Source organism: Bufo bufo, chromosome 5 (genome assembly GCF_905171765.1).
Source record: "Bufo bufo chromosome 5, aBufBuf1.1, whole genome shotgun sequence".
Classification (NCBI taxonomy): Eukaryota; Metazoa; Chordata; class Amphibia; order Anura; family Bufonidae; genus Bufo; species Bufo bufo.
The window spans coordinates 369,799,257-369,816,876 of NC_053393.1; the positions used below are offsets into that span (position 1 = coordinate 369,799,257).

General features: G+C 41.5%; 1 protein-coding gene and 1 long non-coding RNA gene across 5 annotated transcripts in view; one reads left to right on the forward strand and one right to left on the reverse strand.

The window, feature by feature from the left end:
• Positions 1–1,315: 1,315 nt before the first annotated feature.
• Positions 1,316–1,733, forward strand: LOC121001640. The gene is made up of 3 exons (XR_005779102.1): positions 1,316–1,470; positions 1,539–1,600; positions 1,678–1,733. It is a non-coding gene; the product is annotated as an uncharacterized LOC121001640 (long non-coding RNA).
• An 8,820-nt stretch (positions 1,734–10,553) lies between these two features.
• The window catches only part of LOC121001556 (gastrula zinc finger protein XlCGF57.1-like), a 61,429-nt gene continuing 54,362 nt past the window's right edge, over positions 10,554–17,620 (reverse strand). For 2 of the 4 annotated variants that reach the window (XM_040432690.1, XM_040432689.1), the window contains exons 6-7: positions 16,106–16,229; positions 10,554–11,125 (exon numbers count right to left, since the gene is read on the reverse strand). In XM_040432690.1, the coding sequence (XP_040288624.1) occupies positions 10,951–11,125; positions 16,106–16,229 (299 nt within the window). In that variant the 3' untranslated portion in view covers positions 10,554–10,950. The remainder of the gene's footprint in view (positions 11,126–16,105; positions 16,230–17,620) is intronic. The other 2 variants (XM_040432687.1, XM_040432688.1) reach the window with 1 other exon arrangement.

Here is a 17,620-nt window from a genome sequence, read left to right on the forward strand (position 1 = left end):
ACTTGTTTATTGGTCAACAGAATTGTTAATTGGTAAAACTACAAGAATAAAAATGGCTTGTGTAAGTAAAACTTATAGAATAGCATGTACAGTAATACATTGACAGAGAAAGCAGATGTCCACAATGGCTGCCTAAAAATAGAACTGCATGTCTAGCTAACAGAAATAACTCCCTTAGTGACACTTATACCTAGCTAAACAGCTCTGCATAACATAATGTCCCTGAAACAAGATAGATCTCACTCACCAGATAAACTTGCACAAAGATGGTGGAGTTTAAGAAGGAGAACTGCATGGAACAGCTCTGCTGATGTCCTGTAGTCTGTATGTAGACTGAAGACTGGGGCTTCTCCTTTCCAGAATGCCTTTAACTACCCACAATGCCTAGCACCTCCCACAAAGCAATAATCTTTATTAACAAGAAAACAAGGTGCAATACATTTTTACCACCGCTAGATGGTGCTGTTACCTAACTAATAACTACAGGAATACAGAAATTGCAGCGGAATGAATCTTTCAAACTTGCATTTTTATTTTCCGGCACTAAGTTCTGTCAAAAGGGCTCAATGCCGGAAAAGAACTCCCCATGCATTCTGAATGGAGAGCAATCCGTTCAGGATGCATCAGGATGTCTTCCGTTTAGTCTTCTTGACTGATCAGGCAAAAGATAAAACCGTAGCATGCCACGGTTTTATCTCCGGCCCAAAAAAAATGAAGACTTGCCGGAATGACTGATCCGGCATTAATGTCCATTGAAACGTATTAATGCCGGATCCGTCCAAAAGAGTTCCGTCGTTTGCCGGATTGACCGATCCGGATTTGCAGTCTGCGCCTGCGCAATCAAATAGGAGGAGCTGTGGGTGCAGTCTGCTTTCTGTTTGTCTCTTCGTTCCAGCCTGCGAGGGAGAAGGGAGGACGCCATTAAAGGTGAGTACCATTTTTTTTTTTTTTATGTTGGTCAACAATAAATATAAGCAGCTCCTATGTACTTATACATAGGAGCTGTAGTACATAGGTGATGCTAGGAGTAGTAGTCCTGTTGACTACTACTTCTAGCATCCACTATGTACTTGTAACACCGGCGGGCCCTATGTACTTTTGCATAGGGACTGCAGGTGGTTCAACTACATAGTGGATGATAGGGGTAGTAGTCCTGTTTACTACCACTCCTAGAATCCACTATGTACTTGTACCACCTGCGGGCCCTATGTACTTTTGCATAGGCATTGCAGGTGGTTTAAGTACATAGTGGATGATAGGAGTAACACATGAATAACACTCCTATTGTTATTTTTTTCTAATGTAGGCCAAAAGAAAAAAAGAGTTCTGAGCCAGAACACCCTGCCTGACTGCCTTGCCCACAAGCCCGCTTGCCAGCCTGCTCTAAAGACTGCATGCAACCAATCTTGCCTGTGAAATAGACAGCCTGAACGCCACATTTTTTGCAACTCCATACAAAAATAATGTCCAGTAAGTAATATTTTTGTGGGTGTGTTGTATTATAAATAGTTCAAATCAAATTTTTTTTTTTTCTACAGGCACATCATCTTCAAGTAAGGCCAGGAGCTCTCCTCCAACACGACGTCGTCGACATGATACAGTATGTCAAGTTTTGAAGCATTACCCATTGCAATAGTATGACAGTATTGTAAAAAATTTCATTTTTTTATTTCACAGTCATCATCTGTGGAGGAGATGCTTCCTGGCCAAGGGACGGCAGGAGAGGAGGAAGTCGGGGGTGGAGAACAGCATGCGGTATTTTTTTTTTTTGTTTTTTTTAATCTCATAAATCTGTTGTGTATGTTTGTAATTTTTTATTTTATTTTATTACAGTCAGCTTGTCCTGTTGACTCAGAGCGAGGTCATCGAGCCTCAGCCAGAGGAAGTCGGGGAGCACGCGGCGGTCGTGCTCGTGTGAGTATTTTCAAATAAAGTCTTTATAATTCCAAATGTTTCAAACATTATGTTAAAAATTGCAAGTTTTTTTTAGGTTCCCGAGGCTCCACCAGAACGGATGAGGAGGACATCTGCGGTTTTTGGATCGACAACGACCTCCTCATCCAAATGGTGGAGGACCGACCACCATGGTGGGACCACACAGACCGCCACGCAGACCATCACGCAACCCGGCTCTTCCGAGCTCCAGATTTGTGAAGCGATAGTGCCTAATTGGGACGACCTCAGTCAAAGTCAACGGGATGAGTGTTGTAAGTATATCGTATTTAATTTGTATACTGCTTACGTCTGCTTTTTAGTCAAAATTGGTTTTCTGTCTGGTTGAAGTGGGTCACTGCTACAGATAGTTAACATCAATTTTTTTTATTGTTGTTGTGGCAGGTTCAATCAAATAGTAAACCATTTTTGATGTCCTAAAAAAAAGTATTTTTAAGACTAATTTTGTGTTTTGTTTTTCTTGTTGCCGGGGACGACAACGTAGAAGCGCAGGCGGGGGTGCATTGACCCGCACTGCCTTTCTCAGATCCCTGCTGTATTAGCTGAGGTTTTGCACTGTGCCTAATTACTAATAACCCTCCACGCAGTCTGCCCACTACCCCTGATGAAGCCAGATTAGCTGGCGAAACATGTTGGTGGGTGGAATTTAGGTTTTATTTGCTGTACTTCACCGGTGCTAGACTGTACTCTATGCGCGTAGTGTCAGACATTCAGTGTGAACAGGCTTTGATCCACCACTTACGCCTCAATCTTGTGGGGTTATTAGTAATTAGGCACAGTGCAAAACCTCAGCTAATACAGCAGGGATCTGAGAAAGGCAGTGCGGGTCAGTGCACCCCCGCCTGCGCTTCTACGTTGTATACCAGTCTTGAAGAGCACTTGGTGGGGTATAGCTAGTTTTAATTTTTCAGTTAGCTCACATGTGTATACCTTTTTCACTTGTTTTAATAAAGAAGCAAAAGTTAGGTTTTAGTGTCTGGGACAAGAGTGGTTAGTAGCCGCATAGTCAAAATTGTTTGCTATATTATAAACCCTTCCCGGACAGGGACCTCTCTAGATTTTGTGTCAATATATAATATTAAAATGTTATTTACCTTATGGTCAGCAATGGGCGTTCTGCTGGGGAAACACTGCGGCGGAAAGTGGTGTCCTGTCTTTGGATTTGAGGTGACACCCGTTGTAAGAGATCATCAAAACTTTCAACGCTCATCCGTAAGTAATTAAAAAACTTTTCTGGATAATCCCTCAATTCAGGAAACAAGAGTTTCAAAAGCTCCCCTTCTTATTCTTGCAGAGGTTATTGGATGCACCCAATAGCGACGCTGACGATGCCGTCTGGCTCTAAGACGTCTTCTCCAGCAGGAAACAAGGATTAGAGCATTATCTTTCCAATCTTCAGAGGGAGCATCTGAGGGGTAAGTGACCTTCGCTTGCCTTTTATCGCCACTGTACTATTTGCATAACTGATTGATTCTCTTTGATCTGTGAAAATTTGAATACCGGATCCGTCTTTCCGTTTGAAAACGGAAGATAACGGATTAGACGGATCCGCTTTTTCAACGGATCCGGCAAAACAATCTTCGTTATCATCCGTTCTGACGGATCCGGCCATGGAACTGCTTGCCAGATCAGTCTGCCGCAAGTGTGAAAGTAGCCTTAGAAATTAAATAGACGTGAACTGAAATGAATCTCTCTCTGCTGGAGGCAGAACATATATAAAATGCAGTAACACAGTAATAAATAGTATAAGTTAACCCTTTCAAGAGAAATAAAGTAAGAAGTTTTAACTTTGCATAGGGGATATAGGCAAATGTCCAACTGTCAAAGTACTCCCTGCTCCAGGGCACTACACATACACATGCCAGCGGTTGTCATTTTGCAGGGGAAATGAATTGCACACATTACCGAAGGCTCAAATAATGAGAAGTAATGAGATGCAACAAAGCATCTTAACTATACAATAATGAGCTCTGCATCTCTGATTAGGATTTTAGGAATTTGTTACGGAATTAAACTGTCTCTTCTAAGATTTGGATCAGTGATGCAACATATGAATCATTTCCTTGCTTCCTATGCTATTGCTTTAATGTGATATGTATCCTGGGTAATCTTTAACCAGTATTCCAAGATGTACATCTGCTTGAAAAAGACAATAATATCAGCAGCTGCATACAAATGAAAAGTTTGGCTACTGAACTTAGATCTGAATAAACTGGAGAATGCCGGGACAGGATACGGTTTAACAAACAGATTACAGAGAGGGCTAAGGATGTCAATGAACTGAAACCATACACAGCGGTAACAGAGGAAGAGGTTGGTGGTTACCCTCTGGCCTTGGGATGCAGGAGAGGTGTCATACGTGAAGTGTTCAGGAACCCAGTAAGGAAACAGAAAAAGCTACAAGTGAAAGATTAGGAAGTAACAATCTGGAAACAGCTATATGATGTGTACCTTCTTTCCCTGGTTTATCATGGAAACACAGCTGCACAACTTACTGTACAGTTATTAGAGCTGTGGATCATCCATGCTCCTTAGTGATCATCATCATCATCATCTTCATCATCATGTCCAGGAGCGATTTGTATACATTGGATATGCAGGTCACAAAGTGAGTTCACATCACCGTTTAGTTTCTGATCCGTCAGAAGAACACGAAAAAACCCAGATCTGTTATGTGGAGCATCAGTTATGATCAGTTTGTGTCACATCCATCAGAGATCAGTTATTTTTGAGGAGAGAAAAAAGTGCTTTTTGCAGGACTTTTTCTCCCGCTAAAAATAACTTATCTCTGACAACGTGACACAAACTGATGCTCCAAATAACGGATCCATTTTTGTTTTCTGTACTTCTGTCGGATCAGAGGAACAGAAAGCTAAATGGTGATGTGAACTCACCCCAAGAGGTTTTCCCACTATAGGAAGTGACGGTATATCACTAAGATATGTAATTCATTTCTCATAAGTGGGGGATAGACACCCACTGATCCTCATAGTGAAGGGATGCAGTGCTATTTAATGGGGTTTCTGGTGTTTTAATATTGATGACCTATCCTTAAATTATGCTAACATAGGCTATGATCTCACAATGTGCTGCCTATAAAGAAAAAATAGTGCTTCCGCACTAGAGAACATTAGAGGATAGCATGGGCGGACTGGGAAATGAAAGTGGCCCTGGAAAAAAAACTAAAAGTGGCCCCATGTAAGTGGGTCCAAATTGATAGAAGGAAAGGCAACAGAAGTAGGTGGGGCAAGCAATACCATAGCGCAAAATACCGTCCCACAGTGCAGCACAATATATTGCCCCAAAATCTGTCCCTTTGTGGTGTCCTTCAATAGATGCCATTTTCTGTCCTCTTCCACCAGTTGTCTCTGATTAAGATATGAAGCAGGGGACCACAGCAGTTGAATTCAGGAAGGCATGTGCAGTCACCTATATATGAGAACCTGATTCTCACAGCTTTAATTACTGCTGAGAGCTCATTATGTAAGCCAATGGCAGAGAGGAGAGCTTGGTCAGCCCCCTGGGCATCGGGCCCACCAGGAAATTTCCCTGTAAGGTATATGCCCAATCCGCCCCTGGAGGATAGTCAGGGGTTTCCCAGAAGACACCACCAAGCTATCATGTTCACAATACAGATGGCAAACTGATTTCAACCTGCTCAAAGATGCTTGCGAAATAGTTAAAGAGGCTGTGCAGGCAGTATACATTGATAACCTATCCTCTGGATAGGTCATCAATATCTGATTGGCGAGGGTCCGATATCCGGCAACCCTGCCGATCAGCTGTTTGAAGAGAAGGATCTTCCTCTTCATTACTATGAGCGCTGTCTCCCTTGCAGCGGCGGTGTAGTGTAATTACAAGTACTCGCTCCATTCAAGTGAATTAATTACACTGCTCTTCAAACAGCTGATTGGCGGTGGTGCTGTACCCCCGATGATCAGATATTTATGACCTCCTTCACAACCCCTTTAACACTTTTCAGTAAAAAATACAGCGCTAGGCCAGAATTAACCAGTTGAAATAATTCATAATAATAATAATAATATGCTACAAATGCTGAGATTGAAAACCCCTTTAAAGGGGTTCCCCAGGAATTAAAGAGGTTGTCTCATGACAGACAATGGGGGCATATCGCTAGGATATGCGACCATTGTCTCTTAGAGATGCAGGTCCCACCGCTGGGACCCGCACCTATATCAAGAACGGAGCCCTGAAAGAGAAGGAGGGCACACTGAGCATGCTCGGCCGCCCTCCATTAATTTTCTATGGAGCCGCCGAAAATAGACAAGCGCTAGCTCAGCTATTTTGGTTGAGCCCATAGAAGTGAATGGGAGCCATTCACTTCAATGGGGAGCTGGCTTCGTGGTGGCCAGACCGGAGTCCTCCAGCCACCACCTTGCCGGGCTCCGTTCTGGATATAGGTGCGTGTGGCAGTGAGAGTTCCCGTTCTAAACTCTGCTAATCTGACAGGGTCCCACAGCGTTATAAATATTTATAAGGCTGTGTGTCCCTGTGAGACCTGCAGTCTACAGCATTATGTTCAGAACGGGAACTCTCACTGCCACATGCAGCGAGTTTCTCACACTGAATTCGCTTGTGTGTGTCAGGCCTAAGAGGGCAGAAAATAAATGTTTGGCCAGGATTATGTTCTGTGCACCCAGGGACTCCTTCATCGGCGGTATACATCAGGAAGATTTTCTGATGTAGATCTCAAATGGAGGCATAAGAAACATTACAAAAAAAAACATACCGTACAGTACACATTTCTCTTAGTGGCTGACTGTATACAAAGTGCAGTCATCCAGTAGAAAAAAAAAGTATGCTAAAGCATACACTCGTTTGGCCGAAAACATCAGATATTGTGTGCACAAGAGTCTATGTGCCTCTTTGGTCACATCATAGGGTATGGACTATATTTATCCTTATGCATGTACATTTACAATCAATTCATGAAAATATAATACACACCGTTTCTGCAAAAACATGTACACATCTCATTTAAATTAGTCTGTGCAGAATGCACTGCCCTGCAGCTGAAATCTTTGTCTACATTCATAATGTTAATACTGAAGACCTTAGTCATCTGGAAAGAATTACACAAATATCTTGAAATATTTCAGTGTCCAAATAAATTGGATCTCTTTAGAATTATGCTCTCAGACTAAAAAACAGGAAACCAGCGAGAAACGGTTATATAAAAAAAAGTATGATTCTGGAATATACTGTTATGCCTGGTTTAGGCAAGATTGTGAAATTTCCCTGGTTTAGGGTGCCAGTGTCGGTGGGACTAATGCATGTGGCTTCACAATGCAGTTTTTAGGTGCACAGCAAGTACATGTGAAAAACAAGGGGGGACCTTTATAAAGACTGGCGTTTTCTTTGCTGGTCTTGATTCCCCTTGTGCCGCCAGAGGATACACCACATTTATTTGCGATTGTAGTGAAGGTAAGAGTGGCACTGCACTTAAACAAAAATGGATCCCTTTTGTATCATACACTCGTCACCGGGGTACTTGGCGGGTATACATATGCGGCATAGGCGCTGCCGGTGGTGCTATGTCCAACATGTAACCAGGCAGTTACTGCTTCAATAATATTGTACTTGTAAGAGACAAAAGGACGGCACTCACCGATGCATGCTGAAACAATTTCTTTATTCCTGGTAGAGAGCGGACAACATACACGCGTGCTCCAGCTGAGTTAGGCGACGGCCGTTTCGCACCTCAGTGCTTCGTCTGGCCAGACGAAGCACTGAGGTGCGAAACGGCCGTCGCCTAACTCAGCTGGAGCACGCGTGTATGTTGTCCGCTCTCTACCAGGAATAAAGAAATTGTTTCAGCATGCATCGGTCAGTGCCGTCCTTTTGTCTCTTACAAGTACAATACACCACATTTATGTAGAGGTGCAGGCCTCTCATAGATTTGGAGCATCCTCCCACTGGCCGTGCAACAGTCTATAATCTGCGGCAGCCTCGTAGCTGCTATAGATTGACCTCTTTATTCATGCCAGAAGACAGGCATAGAAACAGCAGCCTGCGATGTAACAGACATCCATGTACCTAGAGAGGGAGAGCCCGGCGTCCGCGGCGTGTGCTTTGTTGATCGGGACGGCCGCTGGGTTTTAGGGTCAGGTGGTGTGGCTGGTGCACGGTGATGGAGAACGGCCGGCCCCGTCTGGAGGTTGGCAGGTATCGGCCGGCAGATTTGCGGTGAGAACGTTGGTGGGAGCGCGGGAGCAGGCAGATGAGGGGCGGAGCAGGCTTTCCTGCTACACATGCTTGCTCCTGTGTACGTGCCGAGGCATGGGGGGATGATGAGAGGAGGCGTGGGGGGCTGATGAGAGGAGGCATGGGTGGCATTCACATTGGGGCCCTTATCTGAGGTCTGATTGGGGGTCATTCACATTGGGGGTTTGATTAGTGGTCTGATTGGGGTCTTATTAACATTGGGGGATCTGATTGGTGGTCTGACCTTAGGTCTAATGAAAAAATTTTTTTTCTTATTGTCCTCTTCTAAAACCTAGGTGCGTCTTATGGGCCAGTGCGTCTTATAGGGCGAAAAATATGGTACTTATAAGAGTGATAGGCCTGCTATACAAAAAACATCAAACCTAAAGATGTGATAGATGGTTTAGATGGAAAAGAGCCTTCCAACAGTCAAAGACAATTCCAAGTGTACACACTATAGAAAATATCTGTGAATGGCTTGATCATTCTTTCACATACAAACAAGAAGAATTGGACCAACTAAGAGCCAGCGGATGTTGAACTGACAATGACATTGCCGTATTCTTTATAAAAAGTAGCTTTCTTCCCAAAAAGAAAGTAAAGCTAATTCTTTAGTGCCACCAGATGTAAGGTAGCAGTCCTAGAAGTCAATGCTCGACCTTTTAAGCAGGCCTTCTTTTTGGAAAGAGAACTGTAATAGGCATAACTTTTTCCTACAGGAGGTTTGCAACCTATATCATAGGACTACCTCTCCTGTTAACAAACCCAAGCTAGAAAATGGCAAAACTGAGAAGCTAATCTGTATTAAAACTACAAATTTGAATAAATGCATACTTTTTAATAGACAACTGTTTTATGAATATTATTATATAGACACTATTTTGGAAATTGTTCTAGAAATTGTTTATCACTTAAAAAATAAAAAAATAATTTATTAAAATGTCAAAATCACAGGCGAGTACTAAAACCTGAAATGCGATGCTTGTCTGTAGCTTACTGTTAATCCTGCATCTGCTGTACATATGGATAATTCTTGTTAAATTGTAAAATAAATCTGGCATGGCAGTAATCATCACAAGCTTTGTATTCTTTTTAATTAATTCGACTATTGTTGAAACTGGTATAAACCCTGCTTTCATTATGAGAGCCCAGAAGAGGTTCAAATCTACATGTACTGCTTTGTAAATGTGCAGGGCTGAATAATGAACGGCATGGGGAATGCTAAGGGATAAATTAGCAGACAACATGAACATTAAAACAAAACGGATAAGTATAGTTATTGGCTTATTAGTGCGCTCACACGTGAACACTTCTGTCTGTGGGGGGCACATCTTGGCATCAGTTCTATTATAACTTAGAAATTTACGTGGATCTGTCAGGACCCATATGCCACCCGCTAGGAGGGCAGTATGTAAGTACAAGCAGCAATTAATATCCATGTATTTTTTTAGTTTAAACCAGAACATGTACATTTTAAAATACTTTCCACAAGAGAGGTTCTAAGAGTCTAATCGTTGGCTCCAACCGCTGGGATCTCCAGTGTTTATGAGAACAGGCGTCATATGTCCCTCATTTGAATAGCACGTTGGTCAAGCATGTGCACTAGTGCTTTATTCACTCTATGAAACTGCTGAATATAGCGGGGTACAGTGCATGGCTATATATGGCTGTCCAATAGAGATGAACGGCACATCGACATGCATGCTTAACCCCCTCTCCATTCACATAGGAGAAACAGGACCCATGTTTTCGTGAATGGTGGAGTTCTCAACAGTCAGACACTTCACCTATCTTTTGGACAGCTGATAAGTTTAGATTGAGGGAGAACCCTTTTAAATTCTGGATTACAGATTCACTTATCAGTGCTAGTGAGTCCAGGAGGCGCCACTCTGTCCACACAGAGTGACCACTTAACCTAATGAGCATATGTTGAAGACCACACTCTGGGCTCGCCATCAGCAGAGTCCCAGAGCTAGGATTTAGGAGTTTATAATAGAAGATACAAAGATCTTCTAAGCTTGGCCTTTTCTGCCATAAACAGTCCTCAAGGTAGCATTTGAGCCCTGACAGCTCCATTAATTGAAGCCTATAAAACATATATGCCTTCTGGTAGATTGCAAAGCATTAGTCAATACAATCAAATTGGAACATGTAGCTTACAGGGGTTATGCCATGATTGATGTGAAAAATTAAAATCAGACATCATATAGTACATGACAATCTATTTCTAACAAAGCCAGAACCATCCCTGTACCTAATGGAACCAGAGATCTCCCCATTCATTGCTCCAAATGTGCTGCTAGATTTATTTCAGCCTGGCAGCTCAGGGGGTGTCCTTTCCTCTGTAGCTCTTTCTATTTTTATTTACATGCAATCACAAAAGTATTCAGATCCAGGTGCTGGTTTGAAAAAAGTACGAGTATTTTTCATGGCATAACTCCTTTATTAGAATGACAAAGCGGGGTGGTATGGGCAGATTGAGGCAGACAACAGAAGGCTGTTAATCCTTATTTTCATTTGCAAGATCACCAAGAAAATAATGTGGTCTCATTAGAACTACAGATTCAACAGGGCAAAGTGATTAACATCTTGTATGTATCCTGAGCCATGTAATTGGCTCCAAAAAAACACATTATTATTGTGGCAACAAAGTAAATGAAATGCCATCCACACTTCTTTACTAATAACATACAGATACTATAAAACAAGGTCTCCGAAAAAGCCTCAATGCATTAAAATATGGCGGGTGACGGGTGCTGAACTAGATACTTGTCAGCTGGTGGGAAGTTGCTTGCTGGAGAGCTGGAGATCCTCATTGGCGTGATGCTTCTTAGTATGTTTATGTAGCAACTGCTTGTCGGGGGTGGAATACTGGCAAAGGTTGCATTTGAACATCTCCCCGGTGTGGTGCCGACGGATGTGCAGATCAAGACTCTTCTTCTGATTGCTAACAATATAAATAGTTTGTTATTACTGTGGCAGAATATTACAAACATTTGTAATTTTAACCCCTTAATAGCCGGTAAATTTTCGTTTTTTAATCCCAGCCTTCCCAAAACCATAACTTTGTATTTTCATTCACATAGCTGTATGAGGGCTTCTTTTTTTTTTTTGGCGGAAATAGATGCACTTTTTAATTCATTCATTTACAGTTGCATAAAATGTGGTGGGAAGCGGAACAAAATTCCAAAAGGTCATGGAATAATAAATAAAAAACCAAAACATTCCACCACAGTTTTTTTTTGTTCACATTATTTCCTATGCAGTAAGACTGACTTGTTACTTTTATTCTCCAGATCAGTATGATTAGGGCGATACTATAAACAGTTAGGACCATATATATTTGGACAGAGACAACCTTTTTCTAATTTTTGCTCTGTACATAAACACAATGGATTTTGAACCAAACAATTCAGATGCAGGTGAAGTTCAGACTTTCAGCTTTAATTCAGTGGGTTGAACAAAATGATTGAATAAAAATATGAGGAGCTAAAGCATTTTTTAAACTCAATCCCTTCATTTCAGGGGCTTGGAAAAATTAAAGAATTGTAAATAAAATGTTAATTTCTAATACTTGGTTGAAAACCCTTTGTTGGTAATGACTGCCTGAAGTCTTGAACTCATGGACATCACCAGACGCTGTGTTTCCTCCTTTTTAATGCTCAGCCAGGCCTTTACTGCAGCGGCTTTCAGTTGCTGGTTTTTTTTGTGGGCCTTTCTGTCTGAAGTTTAGTATTTAACAAGTGAAATGCATGCTCTATTGTAGGGCTGGCCAACCTGCGGCTCTCTAGCTGTTGTAAAACTACAACTCCCACCATGCCCTGCTGTAGGCTAATAGCTATAGGCAGACTGGAAGTTGTAGTTTTGCAACAGCTGGAGAGCCGCAGGTTGGCCATCCCTGCTCTATTGGATTCAGATCAGGTGACTGACTTGGCCATTCAAGAATATTCCACTTCTTTGCTTAAATAAACTCCTGGGTTTCTTTGGCTTTATGTTTTGGGTCATTATCTATATTATGAAACGCCGACCAATCAGTTTGGCTGCATTTGAGCACACAGCATGTCTCTGAAAACCCCAGAATTCATCCGGCTGCTTCTGTCCTGTGTCACATCATCAATAAACACTAGGGACCCAGTGCCACTGGCAGCCATGCATGCCCAAGCCATCACACTGCCTCCGCCATGTTTTACAGATGATGTGGTATGCTTTGGATCATGAGCTGTACCTTGCCTTAGCCATACTTTTTTCTTTCCATCATTCTGGTAGAGGTTGATCTTGGTTTCATCTGTCCAAAGAATGTTCTTCCAGAAGTGGGCTGTTTTTTTAAGGTGTTTTTTTTTTTAGCAAAGTCAATCTAGCCTTCATATTTTTGAGGCTTATGAGTGGCTTGCACCGTGCAGGGACCCCTCTGTATTTACTTTCATGCAGTCTTCTCTTTATGGTAGATTTGGATATTGTCACACCTATATCCTGGAGAGAGTTGTTCACTTGGTTGGCTGTTGTGAAGGGTTTTCCGTTCACCATGGTAATTATTCTGCGATCATCCACCACTGTTGTCTTCCGTGGGTGTCCAGGTCTTTTTGCATTGTTGAGGTCACCAGTGCTTTCTTTCTTTCTCAGGATGGACCAAACTGTAGATTTTGTCACTCCTAATAGTGTAGCAATTTCTCAGATGGGTTTTTTCTGTTTTCACAGATGAAGGATGGCTTGTTTCACCTGCATGGAGAGCTCCTTTGACCACATGCTTACTTCTCAGCAAAATCTTCAAAATGCAAGCACCTGACCTCAAATCAACTCCAGGCCTTTATGTGCTTAATTGAGAATGTAATAATGAAGGAATTGCCCACGAAACAGTCTTTGAGTCAATTGTCCAATTACTTTTGGTCCCTTTAAAACAGGGTGCCACATGTAATGGAGCTGAAACACCTAAACACTTCATCCAATTTTAATGTGGATACCCTCAAATGAAAGCTAAAAGTCTGGACTTTATGTCCATGTACATTATATAACTATAACTTGAATGTTTTATTAAACATGTAAAAAACACTAAATTTGTGTCAGTGTCCAAATATATATGGACCTAACTGTACATATAGTTTTTCTTGCATTTTAATACAGAAAAAATAAAAACTTTGAAAAAAATTTTTTCTTCTCTTCATCGCCATATTCTGACCACTATAACGTTTTTGTTATGTGTACAGAGCTGTTTGAGGGCTCATTTTTTGCAGGGCAATCTGTACTTTTCAATGACACCATTTGGGTTTGTATGACTTTATTATCACTTTTTATTTAGTTTTTTTGTGGGAGGTGAAGCAACCAATACACAGCAAATCGGGACATTTTGACTTTTTTTATCTGTTTCGCCGTATGGGAAAAATATTTTTATATTTTAAAAGTGTGGGCGTTTTCTCACACGGAGATGCTCATGATGTGTATTTTTTTATTGTTTACATCGTTTAATTTACATTTTGGGGAAAGTAGGGGAATTTTTTTATGTTAAATATACTTTTTTTTTTTTAACAGTTTCCATAGGGGCTCCATAGAAACTAATACGCAGCAGCTTCCTGTCACACAGGAGGACAGGGGCTGCCGCATACACACTCCGGCTCCATGATCCCTGCTGGGGGAAGCCGGAGCACACCCGGAAGTATGCACTTCAGGGTTTTAGGGCATCCAAATGCCGTGGTCGAGTTTTTTTAAAATGGCAAACACCCGATTGACATGGTGCCCGCTGCATGCACCATTTTTAAATGCCTGTCCGCCACATAAATTTACGTTGGGCGGTCGGAGAATGTAATGGGGGCCACAGCTGGCGAACGGAGCGGGGCCCAGGAATAATAGTAAGTGCAGGGAGATCCCTGGGCGCCGCTCTACATGTCCTGCTACTTAGTTAATAAAGTCCGGACCCATGAAAGGTCCTCTGGTTAATTATCATTGGTGGCACAGTGGCCACAGTCCCTCCCCTCCTTCGCCCACTCTCTCCTCATTGGTTGCAGTGCCTGGCCGGCATCACAGTTGGAAGAAAGGAACGCTCTTCTTCCTTCCCGCTGTATGGCCGTTCGCTGTGTGTGATGCGCGTGTCGGGCGCACATGCTCCTGGCGTCTCCACTCCTCTGTTTGCCTGGGCCGCGGCAATACAATCTTCCAGGGCCCGGTCCGGTTGGGGACCGCTGATGTAGAGGATGGAGCTTGCAACTGCATCACTGCTCTCACTGAAGTGAACGGGAGCAATGCTGCCGTTACAAGCATGATCCACTACAAAATGGACGGAGTTCTGTTATTCCGGCACTGGAGCTTCTGCAGAACAGCTGATTGGAGGGGGTAGTCAAAAAGGTAAATCTATCTAGAATTTACCAGTGATCAAATACTGATGGATCACATAGATAACTAGTTAGAACAAGAACATCTGTACTGGCTCCACTACCCAAACACTGGATGAAATCCTAAAAATATTTTATTTTATTTTTTTGGGGGGGGGGGGGGGGGGCGGCAGGGAAGAATCTTTTCTTTTCACATGAAAGGATCTCTCATATAACTATGTGAATAAAACTAATTATTCTGTAGCTCTAAACTAAAAGGATAATAGGTATTCAGAATTTTTGCTGTACAGTTCTATCTTTTATTGGGACTTTCTATCATCCAGCAAATTGAGAATTCATCTGATGAAATGCTGACAGGAAAACAATGAGTAAAGCATTAATCCTTGAAATCACATTAAATCAGACACACAACATCCACAGTGGTTGCCTTCTTCTTTATAAATGCAATTTTCCAAATCCTAAATTTGCAGGTGAAATTTTTTAAAATAAAATAAAACAATGAAAAGGAAATGAAAAGGAAAACAACCGAGCTGTCAGAGGTTGGGCTTCAACTCTTAGGATACTGGAGGTTTTTTCGTTTTTGCTTGAGCCATAACTTTTATATATTTCCGTTCCCATAGCTGTATGAGGGCTTATTTTTTTGTGGGACAAGTTGTACTTTCTAATACCACCACAGACAAAACTGACCCATGCCCAGTATTCTCTGGGTCAGTACGATTACAACTATACCACATATGTATAGGTTTTTTATGTTTAAATGGTGTAAAAATAAATAACTTTGAAAAATACTTTTTTTTTTTTTTTTACATCACCATATTCTGACCCCCATAACTTTTTTTTATAGTTATATCTACTGAGCTGTGTGGGGGCTCATTTTTTGCAGGACAATCTGTAGTTTTTATTGATACTATTTTGGAGTGTGCGTGTGACTTTTTGATCACATTTTATTACATGTTTTTAAGAGAAGCAATGCAAAAATGGCAAATTGGCCATTTTTACCCTTTTTTCCATTACGTCAGTCGCCGTATTGGAAAAATATTTTAATAGTACAGGCGTTTTCGGTCGTGGTGATACCCATGATGTTTATATTTTTTGCTATTTAGGTATTTATTTTTTTATTATACGGAAAGGGCGGTAATTTAAACTATTATTTTTTTTTATTCCTTATATTTTTTTAAACTTTTTTTGTAATGAATTTGAAGCTCATATTTGAGCCTACAAAATCTATTTTTTTATTTTTAACAATCATGTATTTTTAAAATGAATTTATTACTGTCTATTGCTCATTTCTTATGTTGGCCTGCCACCTGGTGGCCAAAATAAGAATTGCAGTTTAAATGCTCTCAGCCTCTTCTGCAAGGCTGAGCACATTCAAATCACTCACTGGCCACAGAGGATGCCGGTAACACCCCCGGAAGTGCGAGCGTCTGAGTTTTTGACCATTTAGATGCCGTGATCTCACTTGATCAAGGCATCTAAAGACTTTATTGCCGCAGGTCTCTGCTGTTTCAAACAGCAGAAACCGGCCGGCCATGACGCCCCCTGCACGCACCATGTTTGCCAATGGTAGCGAAAGAGTTACGAAGCGCTAATTGTTATGAACTTACCAGCTGTATGAACAGAGTTGACACTTGTAAGGCTTTTCACTGGTGTGAGTTCGGATGTGCCGACGGAGAGAACTGGCATCTATTGATGCATAGGAACACAGTTTACATTTAAAAGGCTTCTCACCTGCAAGAACACAGAAAGAGTTACTGAAAGCCATTAGCAACAATGAATGTATAAAATTAAACCTCAACGAAATACATAATATCAAACTAAGGAGCTATCAATAATGCCAGCTGTGGGCATTACTATATTGCAAGACTTTATCATCACTTTTCTGGGGAACAAAGAATATGCTGGTGCTACCTACTTAAAGGGGTTGTGTCACTTCAGCAAATGGCATTTATTATGTAGAGGATGTTAATACAAGGCACTTACTAATGTATTGTGATTGTCCATATTGCTTCCTTTGCTGGCTGGATTCATTTTTCCATCACATTATACACTGCTAATTTCCATGGTTACGACCACCTTCCAATCCAGCAGCCGTATTCTAGCTTGCATACTATAAAAAAGCACCAGCCTATGTGCGCTCCCTCGGTCCTGGCCACCAGAGCAACCAGCGTTTTTTCCTATAGTGTACAAGCACGAGCACCACTAATGGACTGCAGAGTGGCCGTAACCATGGAAATGAGCAGTGTATAATTTGATGGAAATATGAATCCATTCAGCAAAGGAAGCAATATGGGCAATCACAACACATTAGTAAGTGCCTTGTATTAACTTTCTCTACATGATAAATGCCACTTGCTGAAGTGACAAAAGCTCTTTAAGTAATAAGTTATACTACTTTTCATCTATGGGGCCCTGTGACTACTAGCTGCACCATTTTGTTCTGAAAATATGGGTCATTATTTCTAGCTGGTCACATGATGAATTCATTACAGGGTCAGATTTACCTATAGGCACAGTAGACATGCATGGATGGATGCATACCTACAAGAATCTTTGGATGGCCCCATGTCATGTCAGCATGTGACAATAACATTTAAAGAATAGTCAAATTGATGACAAACCACTGTACACCAGTAAATGGGGGATCAACAAAATCTATGAACAAAGAGAAAAAAAACAAGGACACATACTGCCATCTTTGCCATGTCTGACAAAAGAACATGCCACCACAGTTAAAAAATGCAGAAGACACAGCAAACACCATGCTCGATCATTGCAACAAAGGTATCCGAAACAACAAGCTGCAGCAAAGCACTGTTACAATTAACCTGGGGACTATTGTAATGTGGCCACATACAGTATGGACCAAACTTTAAAGTTATTCAATTACTTTTGAAGACAATTTTAACTGCATTGTGGGCGTTTTATAAAAAAAAAAAAAAATCATATTTACATTTCCATTACATTTCGTTTTCTGCAGCTTGCATGCTTTACAATACAATGCAAGCTGCTCAGTGCTTACTTTGTCACATGAGCTCTCTGATGGGTCACACTGCACCCCCTTCTCTTTGCTCTCCTGAAAAGAAATCCAAGCTGACATCTTTACACGCAAACAAAATAAA